This window comes from Sphaerodactylus townsendi, linkage group LG06 (genome assembly GCF_021028975.2).
Source record: "Sphaerodactylus townsendi isolate TG3544 linkage group LG06, MPM_Stown_v2.3, whole genome shotgun sequence".
NCBI classification, from domain to species: Eukaryota; Metazoa; Chordata; class Lepidosauria; order Squamata; family Sphaerodactylidae; genus Sphaerodactylus; species Sphaerodactylus townsendi.
The window spans coordinates 27456963-27476238 of NC_059430.1; the positions used below are offsets into that span (position 1 = coordinate 27456963).

A 19276-nucleotide genomic window follows, 5' to 3' on the forward strand; every position below is an offset into this window, starting at 1 on the left:
TATACAAAACGCTGTTCATGCAGAGAGGCACAAGGGGCATCATTCAAATATCCCTTCCACCGTCTTCCACAAACAGAACATTCTTCCTCATCTGATATGAACCAGCCCTCCAATGATAGTTCTCAAAAGTTTAAATAAAAAGCAAGCACTGTGCCAAACAGATTTATTCCTGATTGCTGATCGTTTAATATTCTTTTCACTATGGAACTGATCTTCTACATGTCTTTTTACATGCTAATGGGACCTGGCTTATCCCAGATTTGATTTCCATATCATATGCCTTCATTCCGAGCATAGAAAACCCTTGCTCAAGCCAAGATCGTCCTTGGGAGCAATGGTATTAAAAAGTCCCTAAGCTCATGTTCAGCTCACTCATTGGGCTGCATAGCAGTGGTAATATAAGGAACTTCTACTGATATTCTGTGATATTCTCTGTGTTGTAGTGGACAGAGTATCACACTAGTCCCTGGAATATCCAAGTTCAAATTCTCAAGAAGGAAACTGTGTTTGGATTACTTGCCACGGGCCACATTGAAGGTATAATTAAGATGATGAAAAGCAGTTGCAGATAGATTGCAAATATGGTGCTGGGTCTAACCCCTTCTCTGTGCTGACTGGAAATGGCTGCCCTGGGCACCTTTAAGATCAGACCAGCCCATTTTTTAAAATGACCAAACAGGAACTGCAGTTCAAGAACTCCAGCTTGGACCTATCCCTCAGCAGGTTAAAAATCTGCAAGTAAGAAAACATTACACAACTCTTTGAGCATGCTCTATCAACATGAGTAAGGGGTTTCCTGTGTCCTAGACAACAGATCAAACTATTTGAGCCATGAAAACATGTCTAAGGAAACACCTCAACACTCATTGGAGCAAAATCTTCTGAAGGTGCCTCCCTGCCAATCATTAACAGCAGTCCATACCTCACTTCAACTGTCCCGTTGAATGTACAAAATGGAATTGGTGAGGTGGACTCTTTTATGAAGGGGGCAGAGATGTCGCTGATTGCACTGTTTATGCATTATTTTGTTTTTACTGCACTGTTTTCTGATTTTTATCCAGTTAGTTAGCCTTATACTGCTATTTATTGCACTATTTCCTAATCTGAGTCACAGCAACAGAGGCAGACTATAAGTAAAGTGAATGAATGAATGAAAATTATTAAAAAATTATATTGAGCTAAGCCATCTCATCTGGAAAGAGGGATTTGACAGAAAGGGCATTACATTCCAGCAATTCCAGCATTGCATTTTGGTGATACTTCTGCCTCTCAGCTTACCAGTGAATATATATCTGAACAGAACATCTGAAATCCAAACATAAATTTAAACTTAGCACAGTGACAGCACATTGTTTATCCAATTTCTTTCACACAGGTTGTGCATTTCCCCCTTGCACAAATAATAATTTTCAGAATGTCAACTGCTCCCTAAAATACTTTGATGCACAACAGATTGTCTGCCAACCCTTTTGTCCCTTTGTAGGGTGTTTGAATCACATCTGAAGCACCTTGTCAAATGGATACAGAAACATGCCAAATTATTTCCTTTGATGTGTTTGCACTTTTCTATAGTAAGCAGATCTGCAATTTGAAAACAAGATTAGAGAAAAACAAAAAAGTTACCCGTTCAGCTTTCCAGAATTGCAGTTTGGGAAATACTTTTCTGAAAAATACCCACAATTACATTCTTGAAACACATGACAGCACAGCAAGAATTTTGTTTCAAAAGCTGGAGAAAAGGAACAGGCATTTAGCAGTACGATCCTAAGCATTGACTTCAATGGAGTTCATACAGTTCAACTCTGCTTTGGATGGTGCTGCAAGACTGAAGATAGACAGTTTGAAAAAAAAAGATGGTTGGATAGAGGCATCGTTTCCCCACAGTACAGGCACTTTTTTTTTAATCCCCACAAATTCTGTTAAACAGGTTCTGCGAGCTTTTAAACATTACACAAATCTACCAGGCACCTTTACCAGAAGCAAAAGTTTACGAGAAGCAAACCCGCTGAACAATAATTCCCCTTTCAATTGCCATTAACTGTCAGAAAGGAACCAACTTTGTTGATTCTCACAAAAGAACAAGAACTACTCTAAATAGTGTAGATTGCAAACCTGTACATATGTATGCATATACAAGTGCCAGTTCATATATAACTTATTGGCTCTCCACATAGTTAGATACGGGGATGAAAGTGGCTTTGTGAACTCTCCTCATTGTGTGTATAACCTATAATAAAAATTGGGAGCTTATGCAAATAGGTCCTGTTTGGGTTGGGACATGTGGGCCTAGCTGTATTTAGTTTTTTAAAATTATACATTATTATATATATATAATGAGGGAGGATGTATCAGCCCAATGTTTGATTTTACACTGCATCCCATGAGTCAGTTATGCCACTCTGCTATGCGTGCACAGGTCTTCTGCCCCATTTAAATGGATAAACCCACTTGCAATCATGAAAAAGGACCATATCCTTCAATTCCTGTCCAAAGCATTGCAGAATTCTGATGTTCACATGAAGTGCAATGCGACCAAGGATGACTATGCCCTGCTCAATAAATGCTCTGCTCATGGAACATTCTCTAGCAAAAGTGAATGCACACCTCCCTTATCTCAATGTCTGGGTGAGCACTGGAGCCATGCTACACATCCCTGAAGGATCCGCTGACCAGCTGAGTATTGGTGGGTAACAGTAAGAATCGGCAGGCAATTGACCATCACCATTGGGCACGTGGGAACCCTATTAACTAGGAACTCTATTGTAAGTTACGCACATGCAACTGTTCACATGTCTACTGTATTACAGCCCAAGCCTAAGCATATTTACAAAATCACCTTTCCTGGGTGGTGATCCATTTGCATGGTTGAGAAGAAAACAGTTCTCCAACTGCATCCCTAAAGCAGCGTGGGCATTTCGCTACGATCTTTCTCTCCTTTTCCTTGGAAAGGAAGAGTGCGTGAACTGGGCCCATAAGTGGATAGTTTTGGTTCTGGGTGACCATCTCATATACTACTTTGTCCAAACCCATGAAGTTACCTGTACTGACATAAGGATCAACTAAATGAGAAACGTGGAGATGCACAGAGCTCCTGGATGCCCCCCCTCTAAAAATCATGTGCACAGGGGCTGATTCCGATTAGGATTTTAGTATGAAAGAAGATTCATGTCTATCGTCCCCAAAGCCATTTTCCTGACCTGAAATAGCCATGGGGAGCCTAAAGTTGCCAACCTCTGGATGAGGCCTGGAGAACTTCTAGAATTACAACTGATCTTCAGACTACAGAGACTAGTTCCCCTTGAGGAAATGGCAGCTTTGGAGGGTGGACTGCATACTCTGTACCCTGCTTGCACCACAATAAATAAATAGAGTATACCCCACAGAAATCCCCCTTTCTGACCCCTTTTCTCCCCAATGCCACCCACATCTCCAGGAATTCTCATCTAGAGTTGGCAACCTGACATCAGTTTCTGTATGTTTCTCTGAACAGGCTAGGATAATTTCAGATCAGAACAACTGCACAGAGAAAAGGTTTAAAAGCCCCACTCTAGCATGGTGTAGAGGTTAAGAGCAAGTGGACTCTAATCTGGAGAACTGGGTTTGATTCCCCACTCCTCCACCTGAGCGGCAGGGGTGAACTGGCCTAGGGACATGGGGACACCCCCCCCTCGGGACGAAGGCACACAGCATGTGCCTGGCACACAGCATGTGCCTGGCTGTGACGGTGCGCCTCCCTGCAAGCCGGCTTCTGCTATCCTCAGGTGCTGGGGAGAGCAGGAGCCGGCCTCCAGGGATGCAGGGTGACTGGGTGGGTGGGGGGGGGGGGGGTTCCCGGCTTGTCTCTGGGCACCATTTCCCCCCATAAGCCTCTGCTGAGCGGTAGAGTCTTATCTGATGAACTGGATTTGCTTTCCTGCTCCTACAAATTTAGCTTGATGAGTGACCTTGGGCTAGTCACAGGTCTCTCAAGACTCTCTCAGCCCCACTTACTTCACAAGGTGCCTGTTGTGAGGAGAGGAAGGGAAAGGAGTTTGCAACCCCCTTTGAGTTTCCCTCCAGGAAAGGAAGTGGGAGGGGGTGATAAATCCAAACCCCTCTTCTTCTCTCATGCTCTGCTTCTGATCAGAACAGGCCGGGGGGGGGGGGGCACGTTGCATTGGGCACGCGCCTGGGGGGGGGGGGGCATCAAACTCAGATTTTGCCCAGGGCTCCAGTTTGCCTAGCTACGCCACTGGAACAGGGCCTCTCCTTGCCTAAGTTTTAGAGAAAAAAACCCGTCCCTTTCATGGAACTCCCAGAATCTCGTTTAGCTGAGACCTGAATCAGATCCACCAGATCCATCTAGTTCAGTCATGTTTACTGGATCATCAGAAAGATCTCAGGCATTAGCTGTTCCAAACTTGCTACTCAAGATCTTTTAAACTAGAGATTCCTTGGACAGAATATAGGAGATTTTTTTTTTTTTGCATGGGAAGTATTTCCTGTCTTGGATAGCCCAGGGTACCCCGGTCTCATCAGATCTTAGGAGCTAATCAGGGTTGGCTCTGGTTAGTACTTGTATGGGAGACCATCAAGGAAGTCCAGGATCACTACACAGAGGCACGCAATGACAAGCAACCTCTGTAAATCTCTTGCCTTGAAAACCCCTTAGGTCACCATACGTCAGCTGTGAATTTTACACACACACAGATGCATACATGAATGCATGCTTTCTATCCATGAGTGATGGCCCCAGATCTCTATCATGCAAAATGATGACCATCTAGGTACAGGTCTAAACCTTTTAAACCTTAGGAAGAAGTCTAAATTCAAGGGGACTGATGTTCAAAGCAACATGCATAGAACTACCTACACCACTAAATGAGCAACACCAAGGTATAGGGGACACACTGAAACATTATTCCTTTGGACCTGGGTAATTATAATGTAGGTACAAAAACAGACACTTGAAACCTCTTCCTAATTACAATAAAAGCTTTACCTTATTCATAGAAAACTATGAGACAATAAAAATAGATGTTCTTTGCAGAACACAAATGCTACATTTTGTTTGTGAACTTGACAGGGTTTTTTTTGGGGGGGGGATAATATGTGCAAAACAGTGCAAAGCATATGCAGTTCAAATCTTACAGTATTTCACTACAAATAATGTAGCATCAAGAACACAGTCCCTTTTCTTAGAGATTATATATGAGGATGAAAAACTCAAAAGAAGATTTGCAATCTCTAGGGTGGCATATAGAACAATATGCCCTTGTTTTGAACAAAGAAAGTGTCTTCATGACTTCAAATAAGTGGATTACAGGAATTCAGCACTGAAATGACGTCGGTGGAGTGAACTGAACAAAGTAATACCTGGATTGCTTAATTTGTTTTAACCTGATAGGCATTAATAGACTTGTGTCACTGTAAACTGTAAATAGTATTTAAAGGCTTATTGATTTTTTAAAATAGTACAGGACATATTTTTTTAAAAAAAAATCCTTGGCAATATCAGCTTTTTAGATTAGTTTGCCCCTTGGTATATTAGCTTTGTCCATGCAGGGGGACTTTACTTATATGGAGAAGTATTCAAACCTATTATCTCTCACCTGTAGTGTCAATCCTGGAAGAATGGCACAATTACATTTTCTGGTAAGTCTAAAGCAACTTTAGATATCCCTCTTCTGGCATTCCAAATTCGTCCTTAAAGTGAAACCATGAATCTTCATGGTGGCCCTGTGTATATATGCTATGAGGCTAGATGCAAATGTTGCAAATCAAATGTACTGGACAAGTTTCATAAAGAGTAGTTAATTTTGCAAACAAATGTGATCAATCAATAAATCAGGAGAAATCATGCAAAGGTTTGTGCAAGAAGAAATAAAGTAGGAATCCTCAATGCATTGTGGTGAAAGGCTTTCCTTTCCTGCTTCTGAACAAAGGCTACCTCCTATTTTCATCTGCATGAAGCCAATCTCCATACGTTTCCACAAGTGAAGTATCTGGTCTGACCGTGTACTTTGTTGTAAGTGCAAATTTCAGGGTGATTTCTCCAGCAGAGATGATTCAGTGTTGAAGTGGGATCCTGTAATGCTGGTTCATGCCTTCTGGAACAGTCCCCCTGAGGAGGAAGGATCCCTGATCTCTCCAAACACCCACTGCAACAATTGCTTCTCTTGAGCAGGCCCAGTCACAGGATTAATACTGTAATCAAGACCACAATATTTGGAGTGGTCCACACCCATGCAGTGGGCCACAAAGTTTGTCTGGATGTGGTAGCCAGTCATTGTTTCCGGCAGCCCCTAGGCCATGCTTTGCTCATTTCTGGAAATGTTTAGAAAAGGGGCTATATAGACAAGAAGCAGCAGCTTTCTAGGTGGTGATAACCCATGACACCCCATCCCAGAACAAGACGTAGCCGGGTGCCATTTTGAAAGAGGTACTCCAGTCTTCTCACATTACTGGCATGAAGATCTGTGTCTCCTGTAATGGCGGGCACTGAAGGTTCTCCCCGATAGCCATCAGAATCACTTTGATATAGCTCTCAGATTGGCATAATATAGCCTAAACTACAAATGTTAAAGACTTTAGATTCTTACGCACCCAGCTGACAAGAACCCTTTCACACATTACTTTTGTGTACATTTATATGTAAACTGTAATAAGCCCCACCTTGGGAGAAAAATAAGAAACCTGCCCGAGGCATGAAGAATTACCAGGTGGGCCATTAGTTGCTGAACAATTGTAGTTTTACTTAAGTGACTGGCCAGAGAGGAGAAAATCAGCTTTTGCGGCAGGATAGCAACACGGAGAGGATAAAACACCCATTACCTGCCTTTCCCTTGCTGCTGTCTCTATGCTGTGTGGCTGCCTTGACCTCAAACTCCACACCAGTTCAAACAGTAGTGACCTATTCAGAGGCAACAGCTTTCCCAAGTTCTTGGAGTAGCTTCTGGCTGAGTCAAAGTAGATGCAGAGGGTAGGAAGATTCTTGGAAATCTTAGTACGTGAGATGCAGTTCTGTGTGCTTCTCTTTGAATCCCACCCTGTATTGGAGGCCCAGAAACCAGAGAACATTCAGAAACTTGTTGTGTGTGATCAGACCATTGTGAGAAAGACAGGCATACTCCTAAAATGTAAAGTATGAAAGACATTCACAGACATGCATCGTACAGGAACTTGTATCAGAAAGCCACAATTGGCTACTGATTATTTACTCAGTGCATAATGTATTTAAAAAGTTGGACTGAACGTAAAAGAAAATGACACAATTTGCGCAGTCATGAAAGGTTACGCTGGTTCCAAGACCTTGTTCGCACCAAGAACAGATGATAACTAACCTCTGATTTTTCATGACATCCACAAGTAAGTGCTCAAGTGAAAGTCAATGGGACGTTAAAAATTTGAAACAATGGAATGATATAGTAGAGTTACAACATGTTGCAATGCAGAAGCATGGACACCGTTCATCGGTTGGAGCCAAACCTTCAGTCATGATATAAGTATGAAGAGCTCCTTACGCTGGACATCAGGAAGCCATTGGTCAGTCTAGGGCGTAAGTGGTGGTTTTGGTGATGAACAAGATCCTTGACTGTCAAAACTGGTTGCTTGGCCTGGCAACTGGAATGAATGATATCTTTTTAAAAATGATATTCCCATGTATTTGTTTCATTTTGAGACACATGTGATTCATTCATTGCCATGTGGAAAGTCTTTACACTATCATTAACATGGAAAGTTATTTGCAATGAACCAACACAACCAACGGAGTATATTTGATAAATTAAGTCACCCTTCACTTTTACATAAGAGCTTATATATTTGGGCTATGCATGTAGCATTCAGAAGCAGCGGCTGATTGAGGTAACTAGTAGATCACAGTGTCTGATAGTGGACTAGGGAAATCTATCTTGATGGAAATCTATTCCATCTTGATTCAAGTTTAATTCCAAAGTCTAAGTCTTACCCCAAATCAGGGCATGAGGACCTGAATCTACCCCTCATGACAGCCCAGCAATGAGTATTCCAAATCCAAACCCAGCTCCAATTATACCCTATCCATAGGAGGCCTCCACAGCCTGACCACAATGTATTTCACTATCCATTTGATAGGCCCTCTATTTTTGAAGTAAAATTAAAGGGATTTGTTTTTCATTCACTTTGTTTTTCATTCACATTTGTTTTTCATTCACTGAAGATTTGACTTCAGAGGTGGATTGGACCATAACAGTGTCATTGTAAGCACATCATACCATTTGAAATCCATGGGTTTTGAAGGGTATTACTCCACAAGATGGCACTGTGAGTTTACAAGGGATATTTCCAGGGGGCTGCTGCCTTGACGACCAAAAGTGGCTAGGAGAAACTGAGCCTCACAGCTATGGAGGCTGTTCATCTCTGACCAAACAGACATTGCCTCACACCCATGACTGCTCTCCTGTGCTGCTAGTGACCAGATCTCATACTGAGGGCCCCAGAGGCAGCACAGCAAAAGGTGATGGCAGACCCATATTAAGCCATGGCCATGTGCCTTAGGCTTTCAGGTACTTTGGGCCCCCTCCAGCACTTCAATCTTTCACCCTACTACAGCTGACAGCCTGACCCAGGTACAGTAGGTACTACACTGCAGTACATAGCCCTATATCCATTTTGAGCGTCTCCTGAATAATTTTTCTCACAATTGTACTCATTCACATGTGACTAAGGTTACAACTAGACTGTATTGCTCATGGAAGTGTAGTAAAGGTGGACCTTAAGGTCACGACCCTGACTCTAGTGTGTTTTTGGTCCACTGTCTCCCTCTCCCCTCCACTGACTCAAAACAAACTTCAGCTGACTATGAGTGTCTCTTGCAACTTGCAACTTGCTCTCAACTACCTTGCACATTTGCTCAGTCAATTCTTGTCAGAAAGGCTGAATCCTGGGATGCTGGTAACAGTGCCTCAGCAAAAACAAACACACACAGAAACAAACAAACAAGACTAATCTTATCTCTTTTTTTGAGAGTGACAAACTTGGTAGATGAAGGGAATGCCGTGGGCATAGCATACCTTGATTTTAGTATAGGGCCTTTGACAAGGTGCCCCATGATATTCTTGCAAGTAAGCTGGAAAGATATGGACAAGACAATGCAACTGTTGGATGGATTTGTAATTGGTTGACTGGCTAAACACAAAGAGTGCTCATCAGAGAAGTGACTAGTGAGGTGCCACAGGGTTCTGTCCTGGGCCCAGTGCTATTCAATATTTTTATTAATGACTTGAATAATGAAATAGAGGGCATGTTAATCAAATTTGCAGATACCAAATTAGGAGGGGTAACTAATACCCTGGAGGTCAGGGGCAGGATTCAAAATGATCTGGACAGATTAGGGAGCTGGGCCAAAACTAACAAAATGAATTTTAACAGAGATAAATGTGAGATTCTACACTTAGAAAAAATGAAATTCACAGAAATAGGATGGGGGATACCTGGCTTGACAACAGTACAAGTGAAAGAGATTTGGGAGTCCTAGTAGACCACAAACTGAACATGAATAGCAGTGTGATATGGCAACCAAGAAAGCCAATGCAATTCTGGGCTGCTGCCTCAGAGATTAGGACACGAAGTAATGAATTCAAGGTGCAGGAAAAGAGATTCCACCTAAGCATTCGGAAGAACTTTCTGCCTGTCAGGGCTGTTCGCAGTGGAATTCACTGCCTTGGAGAGTGGTGGGGTCTCTTTCTCTGGAGTTTTTAAACAAAGGCTGGATGAACATATGTCAGAAGTGCTTTGATTGTGTGTTCCTGCATGCCTGAGGGTTGGACTTGATGGCCCTTGTGGTCTCTTCCAACTTTATGATCCTATGATAATTGATAGCCTCTAGTTTCTGCAGAGCCCCTAGGCCCATGGTGGTGAACCTTTGGCACTCCAATTGGCCATGCTGGCAGGGGCTGATGGGAATTGTAGTCCATAACATCTGGAGTGCCAAAGGTTCGCCACCACTGCCTAGGCTTCAGCCTAGTCAGCCTTATGGATAATACAACCCTGGATGATGGGTAAACTTGTCCTCATTATCACTGTGTCTTTTCTTGGACTGCCAATGCTACAAGAACTATTCTCCTTGGTTGTCCCTGGGTTCTTTCAACAGCCCAGTCTATCCCTGCCTCTGTTTGGTTTGGTGGCCAGAAGAAGGTATGGAATATATAGTATATTATAGAATATACTGGAATGCTAGAATCCATTCAGTGATTACAGCCAATTGTGGTCAGAACAGATGCATCTTTCTTGAGATCCAAATTATCTTTTCTTATTAGATTGCAATGGCTAATCACAATTTAAATCTAATTCTGCAGTTTCCTTTTCTGACTGTTGTCTGGCAGAAACCAGAGAGGATTTAACATGAATATTTTCCTTTCCCATTGTAAACTCACATTGGGGCCCTTTCCATACGAGAAACTTACAATGTTTTGGGGCTGGAAGTAAAACCTTTCCACCATGGAATTCTGCATTTTTTTCTCCCCTTGGTTCTGAAAATGTTTCCAAACAGCTTTTTCTCCATTTTTTAAAAACCCCTTTTATAATTTCTGAAATGTTTCAGAGCCAGCTTCCCTCAGTGTGGTCATAGTTACAAATTTTCCAACTGCCATTTTCCACGTCTCTGTGCCGTTGCCCAACTTCCCCCTCAGGGCCAATTTTTCTTGTCCCTCATCTCTCTCCTTCCCTCCTCCCCTCTTTATTTTTGGTATTTATGTGGAGATTTTTTTTAACCGTTCTGGTTGAATCTATGAATCATTATATAAATGGAACTACAGAGAATCAAGGCAGAGAATCAATGAAGCATCGTTTCTATGAATATCTCTCAAAAAAATGTTAAACGCCCCTCATGGCAGCTATAAAGTGGAAGGGGTGAGTGAAGACAAATATCACGGTAAAGGGTGTTGAAAATGTTTTGGAAATGTATGCAACTTGTGCGGAAAGGGCCTGGATCAACTTTAAAAGTTCCTCGATTCAGTTTTTCAAAGATAAAAATGACATATGGTGCAGAGTTCTTGATCTATCCACTTTAGTTTTTCCTTACCAAAGATGCAGTCGAGTTTCCCGCATTTGGGGAAATCGCAGGGGTCAGCACACCTGCAGTGAAATGGATGAGCTTAACCCTGGGAAAATCTCCTGTGTGATCAAGGTGTCTCCCCTGCCAGGTAAGTATATACCAAAGATGCTCCTTGATTCCCCCCTTTCTGTTTTTTTTTTTTTTTGGTTTTGATGTACGTTTGAAAAAAAAAGAATATGCTTATAAGTATTGTGAGCTGCCTCTGGAAGAGTTTTTTTTTAAATGACAAATACTCTAAGATGGTGGTGGCCCAGACGCTTTGGCACTTCCTCAGATATTGCGCCTTGAATTCTCATCGGCCTAGCTGCCAGGTTAATTGGCCATGCTGGCGAGGGCCTGACATCTTTGAAGTCTCCATCCCTGTCCTCAGTCTGGAGTGTCAACCGCCACCCACCTGGCTTTAAAAGGATGTGATTTGATCATGGAAACCTATTTGCAATGTATATGTAGTGACATATGTAAGGCAGCCTTCTTTCTCTTATATATTTTTTTTTTTTATTCCAGAGGCTAAAGACCACTGGGGTACCACGCCAAGTCTGGTGCCACTCAATGCTTCCCCCCCCCCTTCAAACGAAGCAGGTCTCAGCCCTGGTAAGTGTCTGGACAGGGAAACTGCAAGATCTCTGCATTCTGCTCTGAGTTCTGGAAAGGTTGAATGGTATAAAACAGTGAAGGCAGAAGCAGAATTACACACTTTTAATCCCATTGACTCAAATGGATTTAGAAGGGTGTCACTCATCACTGCATTTCACCATAAGTGTAAATGAGTAAATAAGTGACCAATAAGCCTGACGATTCCTGCACTTTATAGAATGAAAGCTTTGGAGAATCGCAAGGCAATTGTGGTTAATAGGTGGGATAGAAAGCTATTTTAGAAATGGATTCTTTAAGTCATTGCTGCATTAGTACTAGGAAACATAAATACAACAGCAGTTTCACACATGCAGAATGATGCACTTCCAATCCACTTTCAATGCACTTTGCAACTGGACCTTACTGTGTGAAATGGGAACATCCACTTGGACATAATTACTAAAGTGCACTGAAAGGGAATAGAAAGTCCATTAATCAGCATGTGTGTAAGTTTTGTGTGTGTGGGGCGGGGGAGGGAAGAACATTAGCCTCTTCATTCCCATTGACTTTGATAAGGTGTTTTACTTTTTGTTTTCCTAATGTTTGTCTTACAAAAATGTGCTCTTATGAAACAGAGGCCTATTTGGGCAGAAGATATTTTGCACAGCATAAATGAAATATCTTGCAGACGAGGACAAAAAAAGTGTTGCCAGGGAAAACAGGTCTTTTTCCTGCCTCCCCTCCCAGCTGACTGAAACTTGTCAGTTTCTTTTTGTTGCACCCGCCATTTTGTGCTGCAGAGATTCTCCGCCAGTGCCTTTATTTGCTAAAGGTTTCCCATAGAGATTTCCTCTACTAGCAGCTCATCCAAGTGTGATTTCACTGTAAAAAGTACACAAAGTTTGTTTTGTCTGGTGATCCTGCATACAGGTCGCTTTTCCTTTTTGTTTTGTTTTGAGAAGGGTGTGTGTGAAACTACAACGACATGATACGAGAGTCTGCAATATGTACATATTTCAAGTTGTCATAGCCTCGCAGACAGCACCCTCAAAACAAAACAAAAATGGAAAAATGACACATGCGTGGGATCACCAGGGAAAACAAACTTTATTTATGTACTTTGTACAATGAAATTGTGTGCGGATGAGCTGCAAGCAAAGGAAACCTCCATGGGAAACCTTCAGCAAACGATGGAGGCAAGAAGTTCCTGAAGAGGGCAGAAAATAGCAGGCGAAACTGCAGTAAAAATGAAAGAAAGAGCTGGGAGGCAGGTGAAATAAAGCATCTCCTGCCTGCTTTTGTTTGCACAGGCAAGCAGGAGATATCTTCAATTCATCTTCAGGAAAAAAGATCGCTAGTTTAGGGTTTTTTAAAAAACCCAAGTTGAGATAAATAAAATGTCCTGGAATTTTTTTTTGGGAGGCAGCTGTGCAAACTTTCCCCCCACTTTTATAATATCCTCAAGACGTTATATTTCTGCTGTGCAGAAAAGACCAATGCAGAAGGCTAGTAAAGATGAGCAGAAGGCTGCAGAGGTATTGCAATCCTCTTACCTCAACCAAAGGGTGCCAGTGAGTTATAGGTTTGCGGGGATATGCCAGCATTTCGTTCCAGTGGTCTCTTCCAAGGCCTTCTGCATCAAGTCCAATCCGACAGACCCCGATTACCTCATTGTGTCCTACTCTAGGATTGGAGAAGGAGAAAGCGAAGTCAGAATAATTATCATTAACCAAAATACATCTTTCCAACAATTTCTAATGTGCTCGAGTCTTGAAAAAAAAAACTGAGACCTCAAGCTGGGATAGGTTATTGTTTAGTATGTCATATTAGGATCTGGAGATCCAAGTAGTAATCTCCACTTTGCTTTGAATCTTACTGGGTGACTTTGGGATCAGATGCCCAGTTCCTCTCAGACAAATCTACATCATACCTTTGCTGAGGATTTTCTTTACAGTACAGTAAACCTTTATTAGGCATAAATAATTCTGCATACAGTATGTTCATATCATAAACAACAATACAACGAGGAATCCAATACACTAAGTTAGGATAAATTATACACAAACTTTCTGGAGACCTATTGTGATATCCATATGTTAATCAAAACCGATTTGAACAACTTCTCATGTTTATTACAATGAGCCTCGTTGCTGAGGATGAAATGGAGATAAGAATAGTCTATACCATACTGAGGTGCATGGGGGAAAGCACTAATGACAGAAAATGCTGTCTAATGGCAGGTCAAGGCCTTGGCTACTGTAATCTTATCAGATCTCAGAAGATAAACAGGGTCAGCCCAGGTTAGTATTTGGACGAGGACTACCAAGGAAGCCCAGGGTTGCTACACAGAGGCAGACAATGGCAAACCACCTCTGTGAATCATTTTGTAAGGGTGGGGGTTAGTGCGATCCCAGGCCCGACTCGTCCTTGGCACATTCCTTGTGCTGGGCTTGCTGCCCGGAGTACTGACCTTGCTATGTTTATGCTTATCATATCTGTGTGAAACTATGCTTGGGAACTATACCAGGGGGAGGGGCAGTGCTCCTGCGTCATAGCAAAAGCGACGGTTCTAGCCTAGCGAGGCCAGTTCTGCGCCTTAGGTGTGTATAAATTGTTCATTGAAGTTTATGGAATAAACGAGCTGTCCTAAGTCGTTTTGTTTCAAGTCCTTCGAGTTCCTTACACATTTCTTGCCTCGAAAACCTTTGGGGTTACCATAAATTAGCTGCAATTTGATCACACTTTACTTACACAATGAACAAGACAGGTAGATGTATTTTTTAAAAAAACAAAACATCAGACTCAAAAATATAAAACACTTTAGATCCAACACCAGAATATTTTAATGTTTTCAAAAATTGAAGGCTTTATTTAGGTATTAATTTTTAAACTGGCATGGATCAAGAGAATTGATCTTTGTCACCTCTCACTCCTCCTGAGAGATAAGTCATACCTGCTTTTTTTCATCAGTTTCCCACCCCTACAGCAGCCACACTCATGTGCCACATCCGACATCATTCCCAAGGGTTCCCTATGACTCAGGAGCAGCTTTTCATTGGGGCTAGGAATGGGGGTAGGGAAACAGGGTGTCACTTGGATACAGATGAAGTGGTAAAGAGTAACCCATCCTGGGTCCATCCCAGCGTAGGTATAAATGGCAAAGTCCACAAGAGAAACAAGCTTGCCACAGTGTAACCTTAAGGAAAAAGTAAAATGCTTCATACCGGTCATAGTCCATAACGGCGATGGAGAGGCTGACCTGGTCCACGTTCTCTGGAGGGATGTCAAAGATGATGGCCTCACTGTATACGGGATTGAGGGTGTTTTTCTTTATTGTTGTCTTCCTCTTTTTCAATCGGCGGCCATCACACATCAGGGATACTTTGACATATGGATCTGAGGGAAGAGGCAGGAGCCTCTATCAACTATCGTTCTTCCTACTCGAATGCTCCAGATAGCTAAGAAAATCATGACTGCCTCAAACAATTATATTAATGCTATTAGAAATTATCATGATCAAGATATTTCAGTGACGAGCTGACATTTCCTTGAACTAGCCACTACAGATTTTTTAAAAATCTCCTTTTAAAACAAACACAGCCACTTGGGTCCCCATCAGTGATTCAGCACATCTCTGAAGTTTGGAATGTTTATTTTTATTTATTTATTTATTTCTTATTGGATTTTTATACTACCTTCCCCCAAAGGGCTCAGGGCGGTGTACAAATAAACACATACAGACAGGGGAAGGTTAAAACCAGTACAAATATAATACAAGCCCTGTGTCCTTATTAAGACCAATAAAAGCAATACAACCAGCATCTGAGAACTAAAACCAACCCCTCCCCCGGGGAACCCAAAAGGTCCCCACTAAAATGGGCCACATAATTAAACAAACAGAAAACAAGGGGAAGAGGTTAGGAGACAGGGGGCAATGTTGTGCCAATGTGTGCCATTTTACATGGTCATTAAAGTTCCTCTGCCAGTTTGCAAGACTGGAAGCCTTCCACCCCCCTGCCCACTTAGGTTACCCTATTTTTTACCTTCAGTCCACTCCCAATTTAAACAATTGTCTTCCACTGACCATCTTTACTGTGTGACAAATTAACAGCTACAGCAGAGGTGCTGAGGACTGCCCAAAGCAGGGGCTCACAACATTTTTGAGTCTGTGAGCACCTTTGAAATTCTACCCCAGGATGGTAGGAGCAATTACAAAATGGCTGCTGCCTGAGGTGAAGTCACACATGCGAAGGAAGCCTAAATCAATAGGGAAAGAGGGATATTTCAAAGGATACATTGGGAAAAAGGAGTGAGAGAGAATGAAACCAACACTGTGGTTGGCAGCTGCTGCTAAAATAATGTTGTCTCAATCTGTATGGCTAATCACATCTGCAATGGCCAGTCAGAAGCCTTGCTGGGCAAGAGCCCCACCCATTTTCTAAAAACACTTGGTGGGCACCAGGAACGGTATCTGTGGGCACCATGGCCCCCTCAGACACCATGCTGGAAATTCCTGACCTAAAGCATCTGAACCATGTGCCCCCTCCATCTGTTACAATATTGTTAGAGATGGTAACATGCTAGCCACTGAAACTGTCAGGCTCCAGAAGGAACAATAAAATAGATGCCAATGGAGAAGGGATGCAGTTTGGCGGCAGAGTACATGCATTGAATGAAGAAGGTGTAGTTCCCGGGCAGGTTTACTGAAAAAATCTCATGGAGCTGATAATCAAGAAAGACTCTCCTCTGCTCAGGATACTGGTGAGCTAAGTAATCTGATCTAGTATATGGAATTTTCATATATAGTAAACTTCTTAGGTTGGGGGCCTGAATCCCCCTGACCAGGCTGTTTGAGGATTGGTCTCCTTCATTCATCATGTCACAGTTCCCTCCTACAAAATTATTCTGGAGGGTCTGAGCTTGACTAGAAATAGTACAACCTCTGTACAGCAGCAGGTTGTTTACAGGGAAAATGAACTGTGTTGAATTTACTGAGAATTCTGTGCAAGCCTTGTTTATTTATATCACATGTTTATCCCATGATGGAACAATGTGGTCACACAGAACTCACAGGAGTTACTTCATATAGGCACCGACCAAACCAAGGGTGGACAATCCCAGGAATTTGTGTCAACGGTTGCACATCAAATGACTTTGGCACCATGGTCAGATCTCCTTACAAGTAACCAAGGCACTGGTGTCAGAAGTGTGTGATAAGACAACAGATATGGCTTACGAATGTCATAATCTCCTGGCTTGCATAGGCACTAGTCAAGTCCAACTTGATTGAAACCCCAAGATGATGGCATCACCACTGATTCCTTGCTTACTTCAAGAACTTTTGTCTAGGTACAACCCTTGTCTCTCCACCATTTTGTTTGCCAGAATACCAACATCTTCACAGATAGTGTTGCATTTGTTTGGCACTTGGTTTACAAAGGTTATCTACCCTACACCACCCAGAAAGCAACTGAACATAAGCAAGGTGGCTGGATCATATGGCATTCTAAAATATGTGGGGGTCCTAATTATCCATAGGACTGCAGCCCAAAGAAGTTACTTCCCTACAGTTAATTTGCTGTTAGTTCAAAACAATGGCAATACATTTAGTTCTGTGTTTATGATTGACAGTGCACATAAGTAAGATTGTACCCACTAGGTAGCATTTCTCTTTAAAGATGTCAGGTTTCTTCAGAAGCAATAAGGAAACTGATGATTTGTTATCCTGTCTCTGAACTCAACCTCAAGTGCCTTGAATTCCTGGATACAGAATAGTTCCTCACAGATACAAAATATGTCAGCTTTGTGAAAAAATATAGCCTTACCTGATGATCCGGTGATGTCCATGGCTTTGAGATTTCTGCACTTTATGACAGTGAGGGTCATCCTTCCCGCAGTAGGCAAATAACAAAGAGAGAACATGATCTCCCCCAAATCTATGCTTTCCTGTCAAGAAAAATGTGGGATAAGTCTTAGTCCCAAAGAATGGCACTTGAAACCATTCGGATTTTACAAAAATAACATTAGAGAATATTTTAGTTTTCAGAATCACTGGCCTCCAAAAGTGCTTTGACAGCAGTGGTGGTTTCCATATTGCTGGCTGAAACAAGCTCTGCTTTCTCCACGGATGAAACTACCTTCCTTTCTCCCTCTCTCCCTCGGTGATGAAAGTGAGCAGATACTAGGATTGCCAGACCTGGCTTGGCAACCAGCAGGGGACCAGGAAGTAGGGTTGCAAACTCTGGGTTCAGAAATATCTCGAGATTGGTTGATTGAGCCTGGGAAAGTGAGGTTTAGAGAGGGATCTTGGTAGGCTATAATGCCATGCAGTCCACCTGCCAAACTGACCATTTTCTCCATGAGAAATGGAACACACACACACTCACTCACAGCTCTCTCGGAATTTCCCCAAACTCTATGGTGACTTCTAGATAGGGCTCCAAAACATCTGGGTTCTCCACAAAAAGTGACACCAGTCTTCTCTAGGAATTGATGAATTTTTTGTGTTTACCATAGAGTGTCTAGAAAAATGTAATTTCACTGCCAGGGAAAACCAGGAAGTGACAAAAATTGGCAGGAAACAAAGAGGATTTGGGAATGGCAATCCTAACAAGAACTGCATCGACAAAATCATGCAATGGCATGAAATTATCACCAATAAAAATGGTGGGCGGGGCTGGGGGCTGGACTATATTCTGAGAAAAATGTCAAGAAAGGGAAGTACTTTTTTTTTGCTTTTTCAAAATAAAAAAAATACATGTTCCAAGTCTCAGGTTTGGATAGGATCTGATAGCTGACCTAGATTGAACCCTGTTCTTCATTTGTTTGAGGACAGGTGCAGTTGCTCAGAGGAGAAGGTATTCAGGGACATATCTAAAAAAATAGTGCTGGGGCAAAAACTGATTCCCCCGCCTCACAAGCATCTGACACCCATCTTTTAAATAACTAACTAGACCACCATAGGGAGCCCCTGTGCATGATAAAAGCAATAGTAGAGTCTAAGAATGTCTTCCCAGGATCAGGGTCAGGTGTCACCTGCAGTCCCCGGGGTCCTGGAGAAACAAGGTCAGCCAGACTACCGTACTGTGAAACAAGACCAGGATCAAAGCCAAGAAGACACTTGGTCCACTACTGAGGGAACTCACCTCACCTCACTGATCTTCTGTTCCTTCCAGTATACATGCAAAGAGGAAGAAAGTGTGGCACTCTTGCTGTTTATACAAATACAAAGTTACCAAAATGGTGTGTAGCTGCTGAGGTGGTCATGTCCATAAAGTTGGTGATTAATGGGTTGAAGACCATGGATCTAGGCTCAGAAATTTACTTTTTTTAAATTTAGGCATTTAGGCCCTGTTTTTTTCCTCCCCAACAGAGACCAAAAGCCACTTACAGTATCACTCATCCTACTCTGTTGCCTCATCATGGCAATAACCCGGTGAGGTAGGTTAGACTGAGAGTGATTAGTCGGGGTGTATCCATAAGAAAATAGCCCCTAGGACAAGCACTGAAATTGCAACCATGCCCAAACATCCAACATGCATCTTTTAGATAACTATACTGTGAGATCAGCTCAAAAACACAAGTCAAACTTATTAATCTTTTCATGAACAAATTATGGCACTACATAAA

At 42.3% G+C, this 19276-nt stretch overlaps 1 protein-coding gene and 1 pseudogene across 1 annotated transcript in view; both read right to left on the reverse strand.

The window, feature by feature from the left end:
• Nucleotides 1-5932: 5932 nt before the first annotated feature.
• The window catches only part of SYT10 (synaptotagmin 10), a 47472-nt gene continuing 34128 nt past the window's right edge, over nucleotides 5933-19276 (reverse strand). The window contains exons 4-7 of the mRNA XM_048501519.1: nucleotides 17473-17593; nucleotides 14872-15043; nucleotides 13201-13330; nucleotides 5933-7602 (exon numbers count right to left, since the gene is read on the reverse strand). Coding sequence (XP_048357476.1) covers nucleotides 7531-7602; nucleotides 13201-13330; nucleotides 14872-15043; nucleotides 17473-17593 — 495 coding nt within the window. The 3' untranslated portion in view covers nucleotides 5933-7530. The remainder of the gene's footprint in view (nucleotides 7603-13200; nucleotides 13331-14871; nucleotides 15044-17472; nucleotides 17594-19276) is intronic.
• On the reverse strand, nucleotides 11038-11170 carry LOC125435966 (annotated as a pseudogene).